Raw genomic sequence first — 17,909 nt, forward strand, 5'->3', positions numbered from 1 at the left:
TAACGAGACGAATATTTGGAAAGTAAATAGTACATATTATAGTCTGAAATTTAACATAACTTCAATTTCAGTATCATTGAAAATGGCATTCAAAATAAACCTGTTATTTTTCTTCGCTTTCATTGCGTTTGTGGGGCTCAGCATGCAACAAGCAACTAGTGAGTTACTTTTCATATTTCTTTTTAAGAAACAAACTGACAGATCAATCTACTACAATCCAATGACTTCTCCCGCTTTGGGCGAGGCGAGAGGGAGTGTCAGACTCTTACTGACTAAAGACCACCCAGTTCCTACTCCTGCTTCGAGTCAAGGTCCCGGTAACCTACTAGGTCGTCCACAGGAGGTATTCCACATCAAGGCACCCGTTTAAATGGCACCCAAGCTAATGGCACCGATGATGTTCCACATTGGGCACCCATAGGTATTTTTCGTGGGTGCCATTTGTAGAATTAATTTTGTAATTTAGGTATGATGACTTTTTGAGTAAGAGGTGTTAGGGACATTTGGGGGTAAGGGGTTGGGTCTTCGGTAACCTCACTCACACAGCAAGCTCTGTGTCACGCCGATCTTCTGTAAGGCCTTGGTATCACTCTGGTCGAACCGGCTCACTCGTGCAGAAGTATGGCTTATGCTAATGAAAATTGATGCTATAATCGAATGGTTTTGAACAGATAGTTACATTAGTTTTACATTGTTCTCACATAGTTGAAGTAATCGAAACAATGTAACCAAGAATTGTATTGTGCATCTGATTGAAAAAGAGTAACCTATGGAGTTTCTTGCTCGTTCTTCTCCATAGGAATTTACACTTTGAAACGAGCAAATAGCTTCACTATAGGACTGACCGACAGACAGACAGACGTTATTAATATTATTATATTTGCTTTGACGTTCAATGATTTTGACTTTTTATGGGACATGCCTGTAATCGAGCAGACGTATTACCTGATGGTAAGCAATCGCCGCCACCCATGGACACTTGAAACACCAGAGGCTTTACAAGTGCGTTACCGGCTTTTTGGGAGTTAGGAATTTAAGGGCTGTTGTTCGGGAATGGGGATGGGGAAGATTGGGAAGGGGGGAATTGGGCCTCCGGTAACCTCACTCACACAACGCAAGCGTTGTTTCAAGTCGGTTTTCTGTGAGGCCGATGGTATCACTCCGGTCGAGCCGGCCCATTCGTGCCGAAGCATGGCTCTCCCACACTTGATAAAATGTTGGCTTTGATAAAATGTTTTCCTTTTTTTTTGCAGATAATACAGCATGCTCAATGGAAACTTCGTTTGGGGGATGTGATGTGGGCGAAGAAAACAACACAACTGCTACTATAGGGTGCGTTAATTTAAACTTATCCTGTAATTATTTTCTCTAACTGCCTCGTTGGTCGAGTGGTCGCAAATGCGACTATCGCACTAGGGGTCTCGGATTCGATTCCTGGGTCGGGCAAAGTATTACTGGGCTTTTTCGGTTTTTCAAAAAAGTTTCAGTAGTAGCACGGAGTCTAGAATTGTGCCCAGCACAAAACAGATAAAAGAAGTTTTATCTGTAGGTACTGTGATGCCAAATATTTGGCATTAGACTCACTCCCTATTACATGGAACTTATAACACAAATTTTATGGTGAAAAGTGGGTGTACATTGTATAGCGGCATTACGTGCCGTAATGTGCAGTGTGAGATTGTCAATTCGATCATTTTTCTTTTCAGACCCATCACCATTAGATATGGATTCAATAATCTCACAAGAAGCTGTATTCCCTTCCTGTATAGTGGCTGTGGAGGTAACGCAAACAATTTCAGAACTTATAACGCCTGCAGACAAGCTTGTATTGGCTGATCATAAAACGCTGAGGATACCAATAGACCAAGACAATAGAATAGATGACTAATTTTATTATAACTTTCGTAAGACCACTTAACTTACTTTTGTGTCCGTGAGAAAATAAAAAAAAATACGTGTCTAATGTTTTAAAGTAATCTACAAGACGGACATTAAAAGAAAAATTAGTCATCTAAATTAATTATTATATGTTATCGTCTTACTCACGTAACTGTTTGACGAGGAACTCGAGTAGTTTCAAGCCATGCTTGAGGCTCATATTCATGAGCAGCATTCCGCGACAATCGCCATCAATATGAGCCACTAGCATGGCTTAAAATAAAATATAATAATTAATTTAGCTGACTAATTTTTATTTTAATGTCCGTCTTGTAGATTATTTTAAAACATTAGACACGTATTTTTTATTTTCTCACGGAAACAATACTTTCGAAGATATATTGAATTGAAATATCGCGTGACGTCAGTTTTTTAGTACGTTTTATCCGTAGAAATTTGAAACGTAATGTCTAGATGCGTTTTATACCTTGAAATGACGTATGTGCTCCCACTCCTAAACTTTGATTCGTTTCATCTAAGTATTGTTATCTTATATGACAAAATAAAAAATACCTACGTGTCTAATATTTTTTTTCATTACCTAACTGACGGACTAAATACATTTTAACCGACTTCAAAAAACCGACCGTATTTTTTTTTTTATGTAGTTTAGTCGATATCTCCGGCAGTTATAGACCGATTTGAGAAATTATTTTTGTGTTTGAAAGAGTACGATGTCAGTGTGGACCCATATATTTTTTTTAAAGTCTGATTAATTTTCATACCCCGTCATCATCCCTATTGGCATACTATGGAGTTAGTATATTGTAAATTCTTTCATTCATATAAAATTAAATTGTTAACGTTATAGACTCATAAGAGCATCTTTTTTTAACATTTTATTGTTCTTTTAATGAAATTAAAGTGAATGCATCTAATACTTCTGTATTTTTTATTTTATTATCCTATCGGTACTAAAAAGATTGTCAAAAATAAATAAGTCATTTATGGGATTCTGTGTTAAATGTTATAATAGAGTTCCAATGGAAATACAGAATCTGAATGAATCAAAATTTAAACTATGTATTAAAAAACGTTATGTAGTAGATTGGAATGGTGGTATATCCTACGGGTGGTGGTAGAACAAACTCCAGTAACTTCGTAGCTAACAATTATAATAGTGGACTGTATATAAAGTACAACTTAGGAATGACCGAATTAACAATTAGAAATATGAAGTAAGCGCGCGCTCGGTACGGTGGACGATGACGCAGTGCTTGTGTGAGACGGCCGGCGCGCGCGCCAGCTGATCGAGCGCCCCCCGCGCGCCCGCAGCTCCCGCCCGCGGTCGCCCGGGCGTAGTGATGTTCCAACATGCTCCCGGCGTTGAAGATAGAAGATCTTCAAGGATTAAACTGGAAGAGGACATATGGTGTTATAAGCGCGTCTGACTATGCCTCTCTTCGTCTTCACGTCCGCTACTCGGCTTATGCCGTCTCTCCCAGGTATCAGCCGTACGATACGACCGAGTGGCCACATCAATGGTGGAGTCTGTTGCTCCTTGAGTACCACCATGGCTCCTTCCTCAAGAACCCCGTCGGAGTCAGTCCATTTCGTTCTCTGTTGGAGGTAAAAAATATACTCATTAGAGAATCTATTCCAAAACTGTTGCTTCAAGTGTTCTATGCGCTGAAAGCGTTTAAGGCTGGAGATGTTCTGATGGACGAGATCAGGATGCGGCAAGGATGTGAGAGACCTCCCAATAAGGAAATGAGCAGGAGTTAAAGGGTATAGGTCAGAAGGATCAGTGGAGAGAGGAGTAAGGGGACGAGAGTTCAGTATTGCTTCGACCTGAATCAAACAAGTTGACATCTCTTCGTAAGTGAGATGTGCTAAGCCTAAGATACGCCTTAAATGATGCTTAACTGATTTAACGGCGGACTCCCATAGCCCACCGAAGTGAGGGGTGTACGCTGGAATAAATGAAAAGTTGATACCTGTATTCGCCATGACTGAAGAAAAGTCCTGCTTAAGTATGTCGGCTAATTCATTACAGGTGCCAATAAAAGTTGTACCATTGTCAGAAAAGATGGTTTTTGGTTTACCGCGACGAGCAATAAACCTGTTCAGTGCTGCAATAAATGCATGTTTGGTTAAGTCGGAGACAAGCTCCAGATGAACCGCCCGTGTGGCTAGGCAAACAAAAACACATATATAAGATTTAATTAACCTGCACCCTCTACCTTTGCGGTCGGCTAGAAGGATGGGCCCAGCATAGTCTGTGCCAGTTTCTAGAAAGGGAAACTCTAGTTGAACTCGTTCCTTAGGCAAGTTACCCATGATAGGCTGAACTGTTTTGCCACTAAATCTTTGACATTTTACACACTTATGCACTGTAGATTTGGCAAGGTTCCTCCCACCTAAAGGCCAATATTCATGTCTCACAGCGGCTAAGAGTAACTGGGGACCAGCGTGAAATAGGCGTAAGTGAAAAGTGTTAAAAATAAGTTTAGTAAAGTGATGTTTGCTGCAAATAATGATAGGGTGTCTGACATTGTAATCATAACAAGAGTTGTCTAGCCTTCCTCCAACTCTAATAATACCGGCCTCGATAAAAGGTGTCAATTTCTTAAGGCGATTTTTAGTAGGTAAATCTTTACCAGATGAAAGCATCTCATACTCTTCAGGAAACATCTCTTTTTGAACTGTTTTGATTATAAAGTTAGCACTGAAATCTAACTCCGAATTAGTAAGAGTCGGGCTATGATTATGTACCCTTCTACAACGGTTTATAAATCTAAATATGTATGCTAATTGTCGTTTTAATTGTGAATAGTTAGATGAATTATTAATTAAGATTAGAAATAGGTTATTAGAATTAAGATTACTGATATGTAATGAATTGATATTATTGTGTGATTTTACAAGTTCAGGTAGTACTATGTTTACATCTGTGTTAGGCATGGAAGGCCAAAGAGCTGACTCTGTTTGCAAGAAGGTAGGACCTGACCACCACATAGAAGATTGACTTATAAGTTCCGCACTCAGTCCACGAGAGACGAGATCAGCCGGGTTGTCTTTGGTGGGCACATAGCGCCAAGTATAGTCACCAAAACCTTCCCGCATCTCCGAAACTCGATGCCTGACAAACGGTTTAAGTGTGGCAGGTGACGCAGACAGCCAACCCAAGACAATCATAGAATCACACCAGAATATACACTGATCAGGTTTAAGTGTTAATGATTCTAGTACCTTTGTGCACAAACGAGTGCCCAGCAAGGCACCACAAAGTTCTAACCTTGGTATTGTGGTCGACTTTATTGGTGCGACCTTACTCTTAGATGTGAGAAGATGTGTATGAATGCGGCCATCACAAGCCACAGAACGAATGTATATGCAAGCTCCGTATGCCTTTTCTGATGCATCTGTAAAGATATGTATTTCAATTGATGTTGAATTACTGCATATTACCCAACGTGGTATACTTAGGTGATTAAGTTGTGGTAATGTTTGTATGAATTTTAACCATTGTTTTTTAATATCTATGTTAACTTCATCATCCCATGAACACTTATCCATCCACAACCTCTGCAGCACTATCTTTGCTTCTATGATGCATGGTGTAATGATTCCTAAAGGATCGAATATTTGCGCGATTGTGGATAGAATGTGTCGTTTTGTGATTGTAATATTAGTGTGCTCAGGTATGTGAATGGAGAATGTAAGTGAATCGGTCTGATAATTCCAATTTACACCTAGAGTTTTACTTGGTTCATCAATACTTAAGCTTACTGTATTATGTGTGTCTGAATGTGTTTGTGTGGACGTGGATGGTGTGGATGTGTGACTATGTGTGCTTGTAGTTATTGCCTGTAAGATTTGTGCGTTGTTAGCTTGCCACTTCCGTAGATTAAGTTGTGCCGATTTAAGTGTACTGGTGACGTCTCTACATAGAGCTATAGTGCTCTCTATAGAGTCGCCCCCTGACAAGTAATCATCCACGTAAAAGTCGTGTTGTATTGAGTGTTGTGTACGTGTGCACGTTGCCTCCTTTGCCAATTGAGACAGACATCGTGTACTAATATATGGAGCAGATGCTGTACCGTAAGTGACGGTGTTTAAGGAATATGTTTTAAGAGGCAATGATGGATCAGAACGCCATAATATTTGCTGTAGTGACCGTTGTGACCTGTCAACCTCGATTTGTCGAAAGAACTTTTCGATGTCTGATGAAACAACGTACTGATGCTGACGAAACCTTAATAAGATGGATAATAAGTCATCCTGAACCCGAGGCCCTATGGCTTGAATGTCGTTAAACGACTTACCAGAAGTTGTGACGGCTGATGCGTCAAAGACAACTCGTAGCTTGGTCGTTGTACTGGACTCTCGGACTACGCCATGATGCGGGAGAAAGTAAGAAGGGCATGAAGAAGGCTGAGACATTTCGCTCATATGACCCAATGCTTCATACTCTTGCATGAACTCTATGTAGCGACCTTTAAGTATTGGGTCTCTGTCGAGTCTACGCTCTAACGAAAGGAACCGACGTTTAGCCATTTCATAAGAGCTACCTAACGCTTCAGGTGATTCCTTTAACGGAATAGTGACTACGAAACGACCATCAGCATTACGCTTTGTAGTTTTGTTGAAATTCTGTTCACATGCTCGCTCCTCTGACGTGAAGTTAAACTTCGGTGAAATAGAGTCGAGTTCCCAGAATCTTGTTAAATCTGTAGGGTTATCTATATGTGACGTATGTATGTCGTGTGTAACCATACACACGGAGTGATTGGTGTTTGCTTGCGGAATGGCACCAGATATGAGCCACCCGAGCTTGGTCTCGAAGAGTGTCGGCATATGTCTGCCTAACTGTATGCGATTACGACCAATCACGTTCCAAAATATGTCCGCCCCCACCAATATGTCGATGGAGGACGGTATGTTAAAGGTTGGGTCAGCTAGGCTTATGCCAGCCGGTAGCTGTAAGTCAGTTAAGTCTATATATGTTTGAGGTATGTGAGTCGTTATGTTGGGCAAGACAAAACAATCAACGTCGACGTTATAAGATTCATCGCAAGATTGTAGATGCAAAGTACAAGTCTGTGTGATGGTCGAGACTTGACTGTTTATTCCTGCCACATGTGAGCTTACACTACGAATAGGTAAATGTAGCATACCACAAAGATCCTTGGTAATGAAGTTTGCCGTGCTCCCATTGTCAAGTAAGACTCTGGCACTGTGCGGCGTCCCGAAATGGTCCGTGACTCTTACCAACGCTGTGGAAAGCAATACATGACTAGATGAATTTTCATGCTTAGTACCAGCCAAAGTTATATGTTCTTTAAAGGTACCAGAATCATTATCATGTGAATGCAACATAGTATTATGCCTAGTTTTACAGTACTTGCAGTGACCAAGTGGACAAGCAGCCTCCAAGTGGCCTGGGCGTAAACAATTTAAACAAAGTTTAAATTCCTTCGCTTTAGATAGGCGTGCTGCGACTGGAAGCGCTTTAAACTGTTCGCAACTAAATATGTAGTGATCTTTTCTACAAAGAGGACATGAAATATTAAATTTAGCCTTACTTGTCAACACAGAGAAGCTCTTCGCCTTACCATGCGTATGTTCTGTGTTTTGTTTTAAACGGTTTGTTTCCTCAATAGTCTCTAAAAAATTGCAACGGTTAGAAATAAATTTAATAAAAGTTTCTAAAGATGGCAACTCTGTTAGAGAGTTTTTATGCTCTCCCCATTCTCTGCCTGTAACTGGGTCCAATTTTGAGGCCATCAAATAAATAATAATATCATCCCAATGTTGAACTTTTAATCCCAGTGTTGCCAGTGAACGCAAATTTTTATTAGTTATATCAACCAGTTGTCGTAAACCCTGACTACCCTCTTTTTGAAGAGTTTCCACGCTGAACAAAGCCTGAATGTGCTTGTCTATTAACATTTGCTTGTTATCGAACCTCTCACACAATAGTTGCCAAGCAGTACTGTAATTGTCTCCTCTAAAATCTAGACTTTTAATTACAAGCGATGCAGTGCCGCTAAGTGACGAACGCAAATAATGGAATTTATTTATGTTATCAATTGTATTATCCTCATGAATTAACGAGACATAAATATCCTTAAACTCCAGCCAATCCTTATAGCCGCCGCTAAAGTGAGGTAAATTAATTTTAGGTAACCTAACATTACTACGTCTAGCAACCACAGAAAGATCATTGGAGCTTACCTTATTCGCGAGTTGAGTGCGGTGCTGTGTCAGAAGGGCACGAGCAGATGCCAGTTGCTTGTAGTAGTTGGCCTCAAATAGCTCCCGTTCAGTGAATTGCTCGTCTGGCTTTGCCGACAAGTACTCCAATTGACCCTGTAAATGATCATAGGTGGCATATATTGTAACCATTTTGTCAATTCTAATCTCCAACTCCACTAGCTGTTCCTCACTGAGTTGGTCACAAGACTTAATGATATTTAAGAAGGTTGTGAACTGAGTAAGCTGTGATTTTATTGAGGCGCGTTTTTTGGTAAGCTCTTTCATTTTTATTTCTTCAGCCATGGCTAAATAGGAGAGAAGCCTTAAGCACTAAGGAAGAATAAAGGTACAGAAAACAGAATAGCAAAGAAATGCTGAAGTATTGGAAAAAAGATGCAAACTATTTCAATGTAAATGCGCCTATAAGCAATAGAAAAGGCAAACAGCTGTTTGAATGTGGGTTGCTAATAAAAACCGTCAGGCGTTTGAAAGCTGAATTAAATTCACGGCAATCGAAAATAACGGTCACTTTAGTGCGTAGCTATATTGTAAATGCTGGAAATAAGAAATAAGCATGAATTAATATACTTAATCTATATTTATGGAAAAGCTACTCTATAGGTACAATGATTTTATGATGATGAGGGGTAGGTACTGATGAAACTAACTAAATGATTATAAGTAGGTAAACGAGAAAAAACAAAACAAAACTATGCGACTAATCATGCAACTACTAAGCTACTACAATAAATTAACTAGGTTCTTATGTATGATTCTATGATCTAACACACTATCTGAACACTACTAGGAATGTAGATGATGTTAGCATGAAATATGATGTTAATAAGAATATGGAAAGATCTCACGAAATCCTTTGTCTGCGATTCCAAACCAAACGTCTTCTTGCTTGCGATGTTCTTGGGCTCTGCTCGGCTGCTATGTTGCGATGACCCAGCTATGAAGACCACTGAAGAACTGTATTCGCTCCAACAAGTTCGTTTCTTCCCGAAAGGCGGCGATGATGATGACCGTAAACTGGAACCAGGCACGCACGAAGGGCGAGAAGACCTCTTGATCACCAGTTTTTTTTCCAACGGCCGTTTTTTTTCAAATTTGAAAATCCGCTTGTCACTCCCACGTAGCTGGAACTGGCCGTTACTTCTTCTTTCGATAGATCGAAGGACCATAGATTGGAATGGTGGTATATCCTACGGGTGGTGGTAGAACAAACTCCAGTAACTTCGTAGCTAACAATTATAATAGTGGACTGTATATAAAGTACAACTTAGGAATGACCGAATTAACAATTAGAAATATGAAGTAAGCGCGCGCTCGGTACGGTGGACGATGACGCAGTGCTTGTGTGAGACGGCCGGCGCGCGCGCCAGCTGATCGAGCGCCCCCCGCGCGCCCGCAGCTCCCGCCCGCGGTCGCCCGGGCGTAGTGATGTTCCAACAGTAGACAAGCATACTACAAAGTAAATGATTATATAGAAGATAAAAATGCTTGGAGGCAAGCTGGTCCGGCTCCACAGGATAACTAATAAAACGTAGTAATATAACCATGTTATTTCGATGTATTCTGTACTTTATACAATTATTGTAAATGTGAGAGCCCTGTAATTAACTGAAATCAAATTAGACTAGTAGAATGCATTTATGTCAGCTTGGAGTTGTCATGCTCACTCAAAGGTCTCATTGGCGGTGGCACGGGCATTGGATCGCTCGATTCCCTGCAACATGGTTGAGTTGGGCGGTGCTGGTGTACGTGTCATGTTCGTGAACGGGCGCTGTCAACTGGGACTGGTCAGCTCCGGACTAGAGAATACAATCCCGGGATCCCGAATCTCGGGATCCCGGGATCCCGGCCGTTTTCTTGTCCCGAAAATCCCGGGACTGTACTTGGCTAATCTCGGGATTTTTAGGATTGACATTAAAGGAAAAGTTACAGCTGGAAATTGATAAGAGTATGAATTCCCCAGATCCTAAAGTACAAATACAAAATGAATCAGGGTTGGCAAATAGTATTAGACCGTTAGACGTGAAATGAGCCTGTTCGAAAATGGAGGAACTCGTGGATATCACTTAGAAATAGCAAATAAATATCTAATGTCTATTCCTCCAACCAGCGTAGAACCTGAGCGAGCGTTTTCAGCTGCTGCTTATATTGGCAATAAACTACGAAGCAGGCTTGGAAGTGAAACGTTGGATGCTTTGATATTCCTGCGATTGTATTTTCGAAATTCTAATTAGTTTTTTTGTGTTGTCTTTTAAATTTCTTGCAAAAGTATTTTGATTGTTTTGTCAATTTTCGTTTCGTACTGTATTGTGTTGTGATGTGATTTATATTGTGCAACGATATTAAAATCATTTTTTTAAATAACTCAAGTTCTGTTTTCATTTGAGCCCAATTAGAAACCACAAAGTCTAATCCCGGGATAGCCCCGGGATCCCGGGATTACACATTTAAAATCCCGTAATCCCGGGATTGAAAAACATGCTCGGGATTGTATTCTCTACTCCGGACTGCATTAATTTTTATTGTCCTCTAGGTTATTCTCTTTTTCTGTCACTTTGACTGTATATTAGTTTTACATTGTTCTCACATAGCTGAAGTAATCGAAGAATTGTATTGTAAATCTGATTGAAAAAGAGTAACCTATGGAGTTTCTTGCTCGTTCTTCTCCATAGGAATCTACACTTTGGAACGAGCAAATAGCTTCACTAGAGGACTGACCGACAGACAGACGTTATTAATATTATTATATTTGCTTTGACGTTCAAAAGTGCCTTCCTGGTCTATTTGAAATAAATGATTTTGACTTTTGACTTTGACTTTGAAATGTAAGCGTCCACAGGCCCGCATCGTATGCATTGCACGCGTCGCGCGCAACGGATTTTAGTTTGTCTTGTATAGAAACTCTTACAACTGCGTCCACTGATTCGCATCGTACGCATCGCACGCAACGGATTTTAGTTTGTCTTGTATAGAAATTCATACAACTGCGTCCACTGATCCGCATCGTACGGACCGTATCATCAGCAATGCCTACATGCGATGCGTACTGATGACGTCATACGGATTGCGTACGATGCGGGCCTGTGGAAGCTTACTTTAACACCGATCGTTGGTGGAGTGGTCGCAATTGCGATTGCCGGACAAAGGGTCTCGGGTTTAATTCCCGGGTCGGGCAAAGTATTACTGGGCTTTTTTGCGTTTTTCGAAATTTTCTCAGTAGTAGCACGGAGTCTGGAAATATGGTTAGTGTATGACAATAGGCTCATCCCCTATTACATGGGACTTGTAACACAAATGGTGAAAAGTGGGTGTACATTGCATTGTGGCATTACGTGCCTTAATGTGCTCTGCCTACCCCTTCGGGGATAAAAGACGTGACGTTACAATCATTACAAATTTACAACCATAATCTCCACGCTTGGTAAATAGGTTAGAGATTGCAGTTTCCACCTAATATGGAGTTTCTTAGTTGACTCTTACAATATTTACCCGCTTGAAAGGTAGGGCTGATGATAAATTACCAAATATACAACCTATACCAACCATTATACTACATAACTAAAACATGGCAGTTATAATTAGGTACTTAAAACAGTATTAATTAAGATTAATTTTATTTAGTTTCGCCTTTCTCCCAGTCTTCAAAAACATAGTGACATCTATTGAATTACATTCGAACTACTAAAAGCTTTGTAACTGACAACTGTTGGTAAGAGACACTATGCAAATAATTCTTTATAATTTACAGAGATGGCGCTTATATAAAATATTTATGTCGCATTTTTCAAATGCTTAGCTTGAGCCTAATTAATACCTACTAGATAGTAGATTCTATTTTAGTTAAACTATCTTTAATTTATTAAATTTACAATATTATTCCGTATAAACAAAACTATAAGTGTGGCCAATTGAATTATCCGTCAGTCTGTCAGTGAAGCTAGATGATCGAACCAAAGTGTAGGTAGCTTCGAATGGAAAAGAACGAGGAAGAAACTTCATCGTTACTCTGTCAAAATTGATTTTGTTAGTTGTACCTAGTTCCTTGACGTTATTAGTAACTTATAATGAACAAGTGGCGTCATACAAATAATGGCGCATTTACATTAGTCGGTTAGACCGTATTCGTCTGCAGGCCGTATTCGGTTGCCAACTACATAATATAAACAGGTATTCGTTTGGCCGTATTCGGTTTGGCCGTATTCGGTTGGACCGAATTAATTCGGTTTCTGTTAAACCGAATGCGGCCGCCGCCTTCGGTGACCGACCTACGACCGACCTAATGTAAACGCACCATAACACTCTTTCTTAAAAGTGTAGTTCTAAAAGCACCCGTGTGTCATTGAATTTGATAGATACCCTAGATATTTCTTGCTGTGGGAAGATGCTGGACATATCGTAGACTGAGTTTCACACCAACGCATCCATCTTTTGGCTCTAAACAGTAGGACTGCAATCCAACTGCAATCCAACTGCAAATTGCAGTTCAAAGGCAGTTTCAATGCAGTTGACACGACTGCAATAGGACTGCAAATCAAATGTGCACTGCAATTCGAGCCTTTGAAAACTCGGCATCACAAACCTTCTATCAACCATAGAACAATGTCACTCAACAATTTTGACGTTTTAATGAAAAAAAAAGAGTACTTAGTCCAAATTTTGATCTAGAGGATGTGCATCATCCGTGGAGTGTGTCCGTAATGAGAATAAGAGAGAAAGAGATACCTTGTTGGGTGAATTAAAAATCAATAAGCGCTTCGCTTCAAACTTCCTAATGCGAACTGCTAGGGAGTGGAATTCTTTGCCGAAGTCTGTGTTTCCTGATGTGTATAACCTGGGTGTCTTCAAAGCCCGAGTGAATAGGTTGCTTATCGGCAGACGTGCTCCATCGTTGGCCGCATCATCACTTACCATCAGGCGTGATAGCAGCCAAACGTCGACCCATCAAACGTAAGTCATGACTTCTGTCATCTGTCAATTGTCAAAGTGTCACCACATTCTTAAAACATGACAGTTGTAATTAGGTATGTACTTGAAACAGTATTAAGATTAATTTTACTACCGCGATACTGCGTCATAGTTCATAACCTTTTTTTATTTAATCTCGTATGTTATTTTGACCCGAATGTCACCTATATTTATGCATACTATCTCTATATTATATTCCAGATTATTGTTTTTTTTTTTAATTCTATACTGCATTTATCATATTAGGTGTGCGTATAAAGATAGATGTAATATTTAAGTTAAATAATAAAAAAAAACTATATTGTGTACTATATTGTAACTATACTGTTCGTTAGTGTAACTAAAACTCGAGAAAGATTGGACTGTTTTGAGAAATTTTGATCTTAACTTATTTGTGAAAGTCCAGGGAAAAATAAATGTTTGAGGCGGTACGAAGTTTGCTGGGCCAATCAGTTTTAGCCGCATTTAGGATACTCTGCTTATCTTTAGGCACCAATTCTGCCCTTCGGACTGCAGCCCTGTAGCAAACGATACGAATCGACAACTGACACTCTGTAAAAATGTACACATGATACCTAAACCCGAAACAACAATTTGCAGATCACACAAAGAGGTTGCTCCGTGCGGGAATTGAACCCGCTACCCGTTGCGTGGCAGCCGGTTGCCCAGCCACCGCGTCAACGGTGCAGCTAAGTCACTTATACCACGGATAATGCATCCGTTATTAATTGTGGGACAGCCAAGCTTCGGCACGAATGGGCCGGCTCGACCGAAGTGATACCACGGCCTCACAGAAAACCGACGTGAAACAACGCTTGCGTTTTGTTTCGTTGTGTAAGTGACGTTTTAGACTCAAATACCCCCATTCCCAATCTTCCCAATTTCCGAATCCCCAACAACTTAAATTGAACGGCCCAAGAGGCCGGCAACGCACATGTAATGCCTCTGGTATTTCGGGGATCCATGGCGGCAATTGCTAAGCATCAGGTGATCCGCCTGCTCGTTTACCAGGTTTTACTATAAAAAAAAAAAACGAAAAATGGTTTGATCTGATCCCTGCCGCCTTTTCCTCAACGCGACAGTCCTTCCATCCTTATTATACAGCGTGTAACAAAATACCAGGATGATTTTCCAGAAAAAAAAAACACAAAAAGTTAACGACGTCATTATCCTCAACCAAAAGTTAACAATTCTGCTGATTGAAACACAAAATTTGGTTTCAGTAAATTAAGCTGTGACACTGTTTCAAAGTTTCAAAGTCAAAGCATTTATTTCAATTAATCCTTAATTAGGCACTTTTGAAACGTCAACGTCTGTTCTCAACTAATCCAATAAAAATAAGGATGATAATAGGATACCACGATGCTTAATAACGCGGGAGAATAATGATTTGTTAAATAAAAGTTAAAGTTTTTTGAAAAATCACACACCTACTCATATACATCAAGAAGCACTGAAGAATACAGGTTGAATAGAATCTCTACACAAAGTTTCAGCTCAAAATACGATAAAAAAAATTGGTACCAAATACTTGTTGTCGCATGTATTTTTATATTTTTCTTATACAGAGGTACCCGTGCCTATTTATCTACGTAATACGTAATATTATGTTACGTGGTAACGTCGGTATTCTAAACACGAATACCTTAGTACAATAGGGTAGATGACTAATTTTTATTTTAATGGCCGTCTTGTAGATTATTTTAAAATATCAGACATGTATTTTTTATTTTCTTACGGAAACAAATACTTCCGAAAATATATCCATTTGAAATATCGCGTAACATCACTTTTGAGTACGTTTTATACTGAATAGTGAAGTAGTTAGTTCCCAATCCTAAACTTTGATTCGTTTTATCTAAATATTGTTATCTTATATGACAAAACTAGCTGCTTCCACGCGGTTCCACCCGCCCTGCTTGGCTCCTATTGATCATAGCGTGATGTTTTATAGCCTATAGCCTTCCTCGATCAATGCACTATTCAACACAAAAAGAATTATTCAAATTGGACCAGTAGTTCGCGCGTTCAAACAAACAAACAATCAAACAAACAAACTCTTCAGCTTTATAATATTAGTATAGATAAAAAATACGTGTCTAATACTTTTTCATTACCTAACTGGCGGATTAATTAGAGTTTTAATTTTCATACCCCGTGATCGTCCCTATTTACATTATTATCCCTATTACTGTTTAGTTACACGTATGTTATCGTACATTACTCAAATAGCATTACTCGGCGGTCACGCCTGTGACCCCTCAACCAATGAGGTAGTTAACTATTTTAATTTAACTTTGAGTAATAAATAAAACACAAACAGCAGCTGGTTAATGTTTATTGATAACGTTACAGTAACACGTTTACTGGGCGTGTAAGCAAGATTAAAACCTGACGCAGTCGCAGGGAGCCGCTGGATGCAGGCCGCTTCCAACCGACCGCTCGAGCCATTGGGGGAGGCGTATGTTCAGCAGTGGACGACTTGTGATCGATGTGATGACGATGAAGAAGTTGAGTTTGAAACTTGTAAAATTAGCTACTTGTCAGTCCTTCTGGTCGATTTCTTGATCTGAACGCCAGGTTTAATCTGAATCGTTTGTTTTTTTGTATCCAAAATACTCTGCATGTATTCTACTCGCAGTTTGCCCAAAAGCACAGCCTACTACGATAAAAAAAAAATATTATGTACATAAATATTTTTGTTCCAAACCAAAATAAATTGCTTAGATTAACTTTGTAGATAATAATTTTGATACACTTACTATTAGGTTTACCGTCAACAAACCTACAATATCCTACACCACCTTTCATTAAGCAATTTTCTATAATGTCACGACAACGCGAATCTCCAATGTAAATCTGTGCTCCTAAAGCACCGCAAGCACAGAGTGCGACAATGAGCAGGAACAATATTGTGCACGACTTCATCTTGTGCGGGACTCGTCCACTCTGCCGCGCGGTAAGGTGCGTTGGGGTAAGATCGGCGGAGGGGTAAGAACGTACAAATCAAATATCTCACTTATTTGGCAATATTTTTTAATGCTGATCACATTGCGTGGCACGTCATTAAGTCCCGCCCCACCCCGCGGGGACCACCACTCGCTCCGGTTAACATAGACGTGTACCCGCGCCGTTTTAGAAAAAAGGCAAATTTTATAAAATTTTTGTTTATCCGGTCTTTCACCCACATTTTTATTTGCATATTTTAGCAAAAGTATAGCTTATTTTGACATGTTTTTGCCTAAATACTAAGTTTTGAGCAATGATAATATGATAAAACTAATCCAGATTTGTCTACTACCTCTGTAGGCTGAAATCCGGTGTTACCCATGTCGGGTAAAGATCGGGCAAAAATATCCCTATTCGAAAATGGGCAGTGATTGTCAAACTTTTGTTACACATGATTTTAATTTAATTTTAAACAATTACTTAGGGGTGATTTTCCAATCTTCAGTTGCCACGTAAATAATCCCGAACCTCTTCGGGGGCCACTTCTTATACAAAAGAAGCGCTGGAATTAGCCATGTAGCAAATAAATAATAAAGAACTCACGTATGCAGCCACTTCAAAAATGCTTGTGGATAAATCTAAACTTTGAGAAACTCAATTTCTTTGAAATTTGGTATGCGGGGTAAGATCGGACAAATTAAACGAAAAAAAAAAGAATCATTTGGAACATCTATATTTGTTGTATTAGGTAAATTTTTGTGATGTCATTTTAAAGAACAGGAAAGATCGGATACGTTCCTTTCATACACCTTGTGCTCCTAGCACTAGAAATTATTTTAAATTGCTATCCGAACTTACCCCATGACGGCCAAATCGTCATCACATTAAAAAAAAAATTGTCCTGATTTTATAGGCTTGCAAAGCAAAAAGTATTAAGTATTTATAAATAAATTAAATTTTAAATTACACTGTGTTTAATCATTATTCGTTTCCACTATTTTTCATTAATCTACTGTGTACCAAAATTGAGATAATAAAGTTTTTGCAACAGCCTTGCAACTATTCGAAAATCCGTCCGATGTTACCCCAACGCACCCTAAGTAAGTACTGCACCACTGAATGATGCCGGCACACTGCAGCTCGCGCTATTTATACTCACGTTTTAAATGCTTAATGACTGCGTATGAACAACTCAGAACCAAAAAACTTATGCAATATCTTTATTTAGTTATCGCTTTATTCGGAACTAGCTTTTGCCCGCGATTTCATCCGCATGGAATACAGACTTTCGGGCAGAAAAGTATAGATAGCTGTGCCCGGGACTCAGACAGCGTGTAACTCTTTCCGTGACACAAAAATAATCACGCCCGATGGCTTATTAACGCATCTTATGTATAACTTTCTCTCATTTTTTTCATTTTCTCTTTTTTATGACGTTGCCCCACACTAGGATTTTTCCTGTGTTGTGAGTGCGTTTACAAACATACAAGTTCATATACACATGAGTCACATGAGTCACATGACACCCAGACCCGAAACAACAATTTGTGGATCACACAAAGAGTTGTTCCGTGCGGGAATCGAACCCGCTCCCCTTGCGCGACAGCCAGTTACCCAGCCACCGCACCAACCGTGCAGTCGATGATGTGCAGACTTTGATGTTTCTATACCGATTTATAAGGTTACTTTTTTATTGAATTGGTAATAATGTTATTTTTTTTAATAAGAGATGAGTGAGAGTGTTGAAAACGTAAGAGTAGGCAAATATAATCAAAAAGCTCTGGACAGTTAAGTTATCGGGAGTAACACAATGGAATATTTTGTATAATATTTGCATC

General features: G+C 39.5%; 2 protein-coding genes and 1 long non-coding RNA gene across 8 annotated transcripts; 2 read left to right on the forward strand and 1 right to left on the reverse strand.

The window, feature by feature from the left end:
- Positions 1-2,818, forward strand: LOC118279997 (PI-stichotoxin-Hcr2e-like). The gene is made up of 3 exons (XM_035599859.2): positions 1-158; positions 1,254-1,332; positions 1,707-2,818. The coding sequence occupies exons 1-3, from the start codon at positions 83-85 to the stop codon at positions 1,834-1,836; spliced, it is 285 nt and encodes a 94-aa protein (XP_035455752.1). The 5' UTR covers positions 1-82; the 3' UTR covers positions 1,837-2,818.
- A 218-nt stretch (positions 2,819-3,036) lies between these two features.
- On the reverse strand, positions 3,037-9,591 carry LOC118268519 (uncharacterized). Of its 6 annotated transcripts, none has more exons than XR_004783032.2 (3): positions 8,119-9,557; positions 7,059-7,157; positions 3,037-3,498 (listed from the first exon to the last, which is right to left on the reverse strand). XR_004783032.2 is itself a non-coding variant. In XM_035599777.2 (3 exons), the coding sequence occupies exon 3, from the start codon at positions 5,074-5,076 to the stop codon at positions 3,289-3,291; it is 1,788 nt and encodes a 595-aa protein (XP_035455670.2). In that variant the 5' UTR covers positions 5,077-5,303; positions 7,059-7,157; positions 8,119-9,522; the 3' UTR covers positions 3,037-3,288. The 6 variants fall into 6 exon arrangements, 5 of the variants coding, with proteins under 5 accessions (XP_035455670.2, XP_035438945.1, XP_035455671.1 ...); XM_035599777.2 differs by having other exon boundaries at positions 3,037-5,303; positions 8,119-9,522; XM_035583052.2 differs by lacking the exon at positions 7,059-7,157 and having other exon boundaries at positions 8,119-9,591.
- A 4-nt stretch (positions 9,592-9,595) lies between these two features.
- Positions 9,596-15,728, forward strand: LOC126912085 (uncharacterized). Its single transcript, XR_007706724.1, has 2 exons — positions 9,596-13,104; positions 13,723-15,728. It is a non-coding gene; the product is annotated as an uncharacterized LOC126912085 (long non-coding RNA).
- Positions 15,729-17,909: the final 2,181 nt, after the last annotated feature.

Source organism: Spodoptera frugiperda, chromosome 22 (genome assembly GCF_023101765.2).
Source record: "Spodoptera frugiperda isolate SF20-4 chromosome 22, AGI-APGP_CSIRO_Sfru_2.0, whole genome shotgun sequence".
In the NCBI taxonomy this organism is placed as follows: Eukaryota; Metazoa; Arthropoda; class Insecta; order Lepidoptera; family Noctuidae; genus Spodoptera; species Spodoptera frugiperda.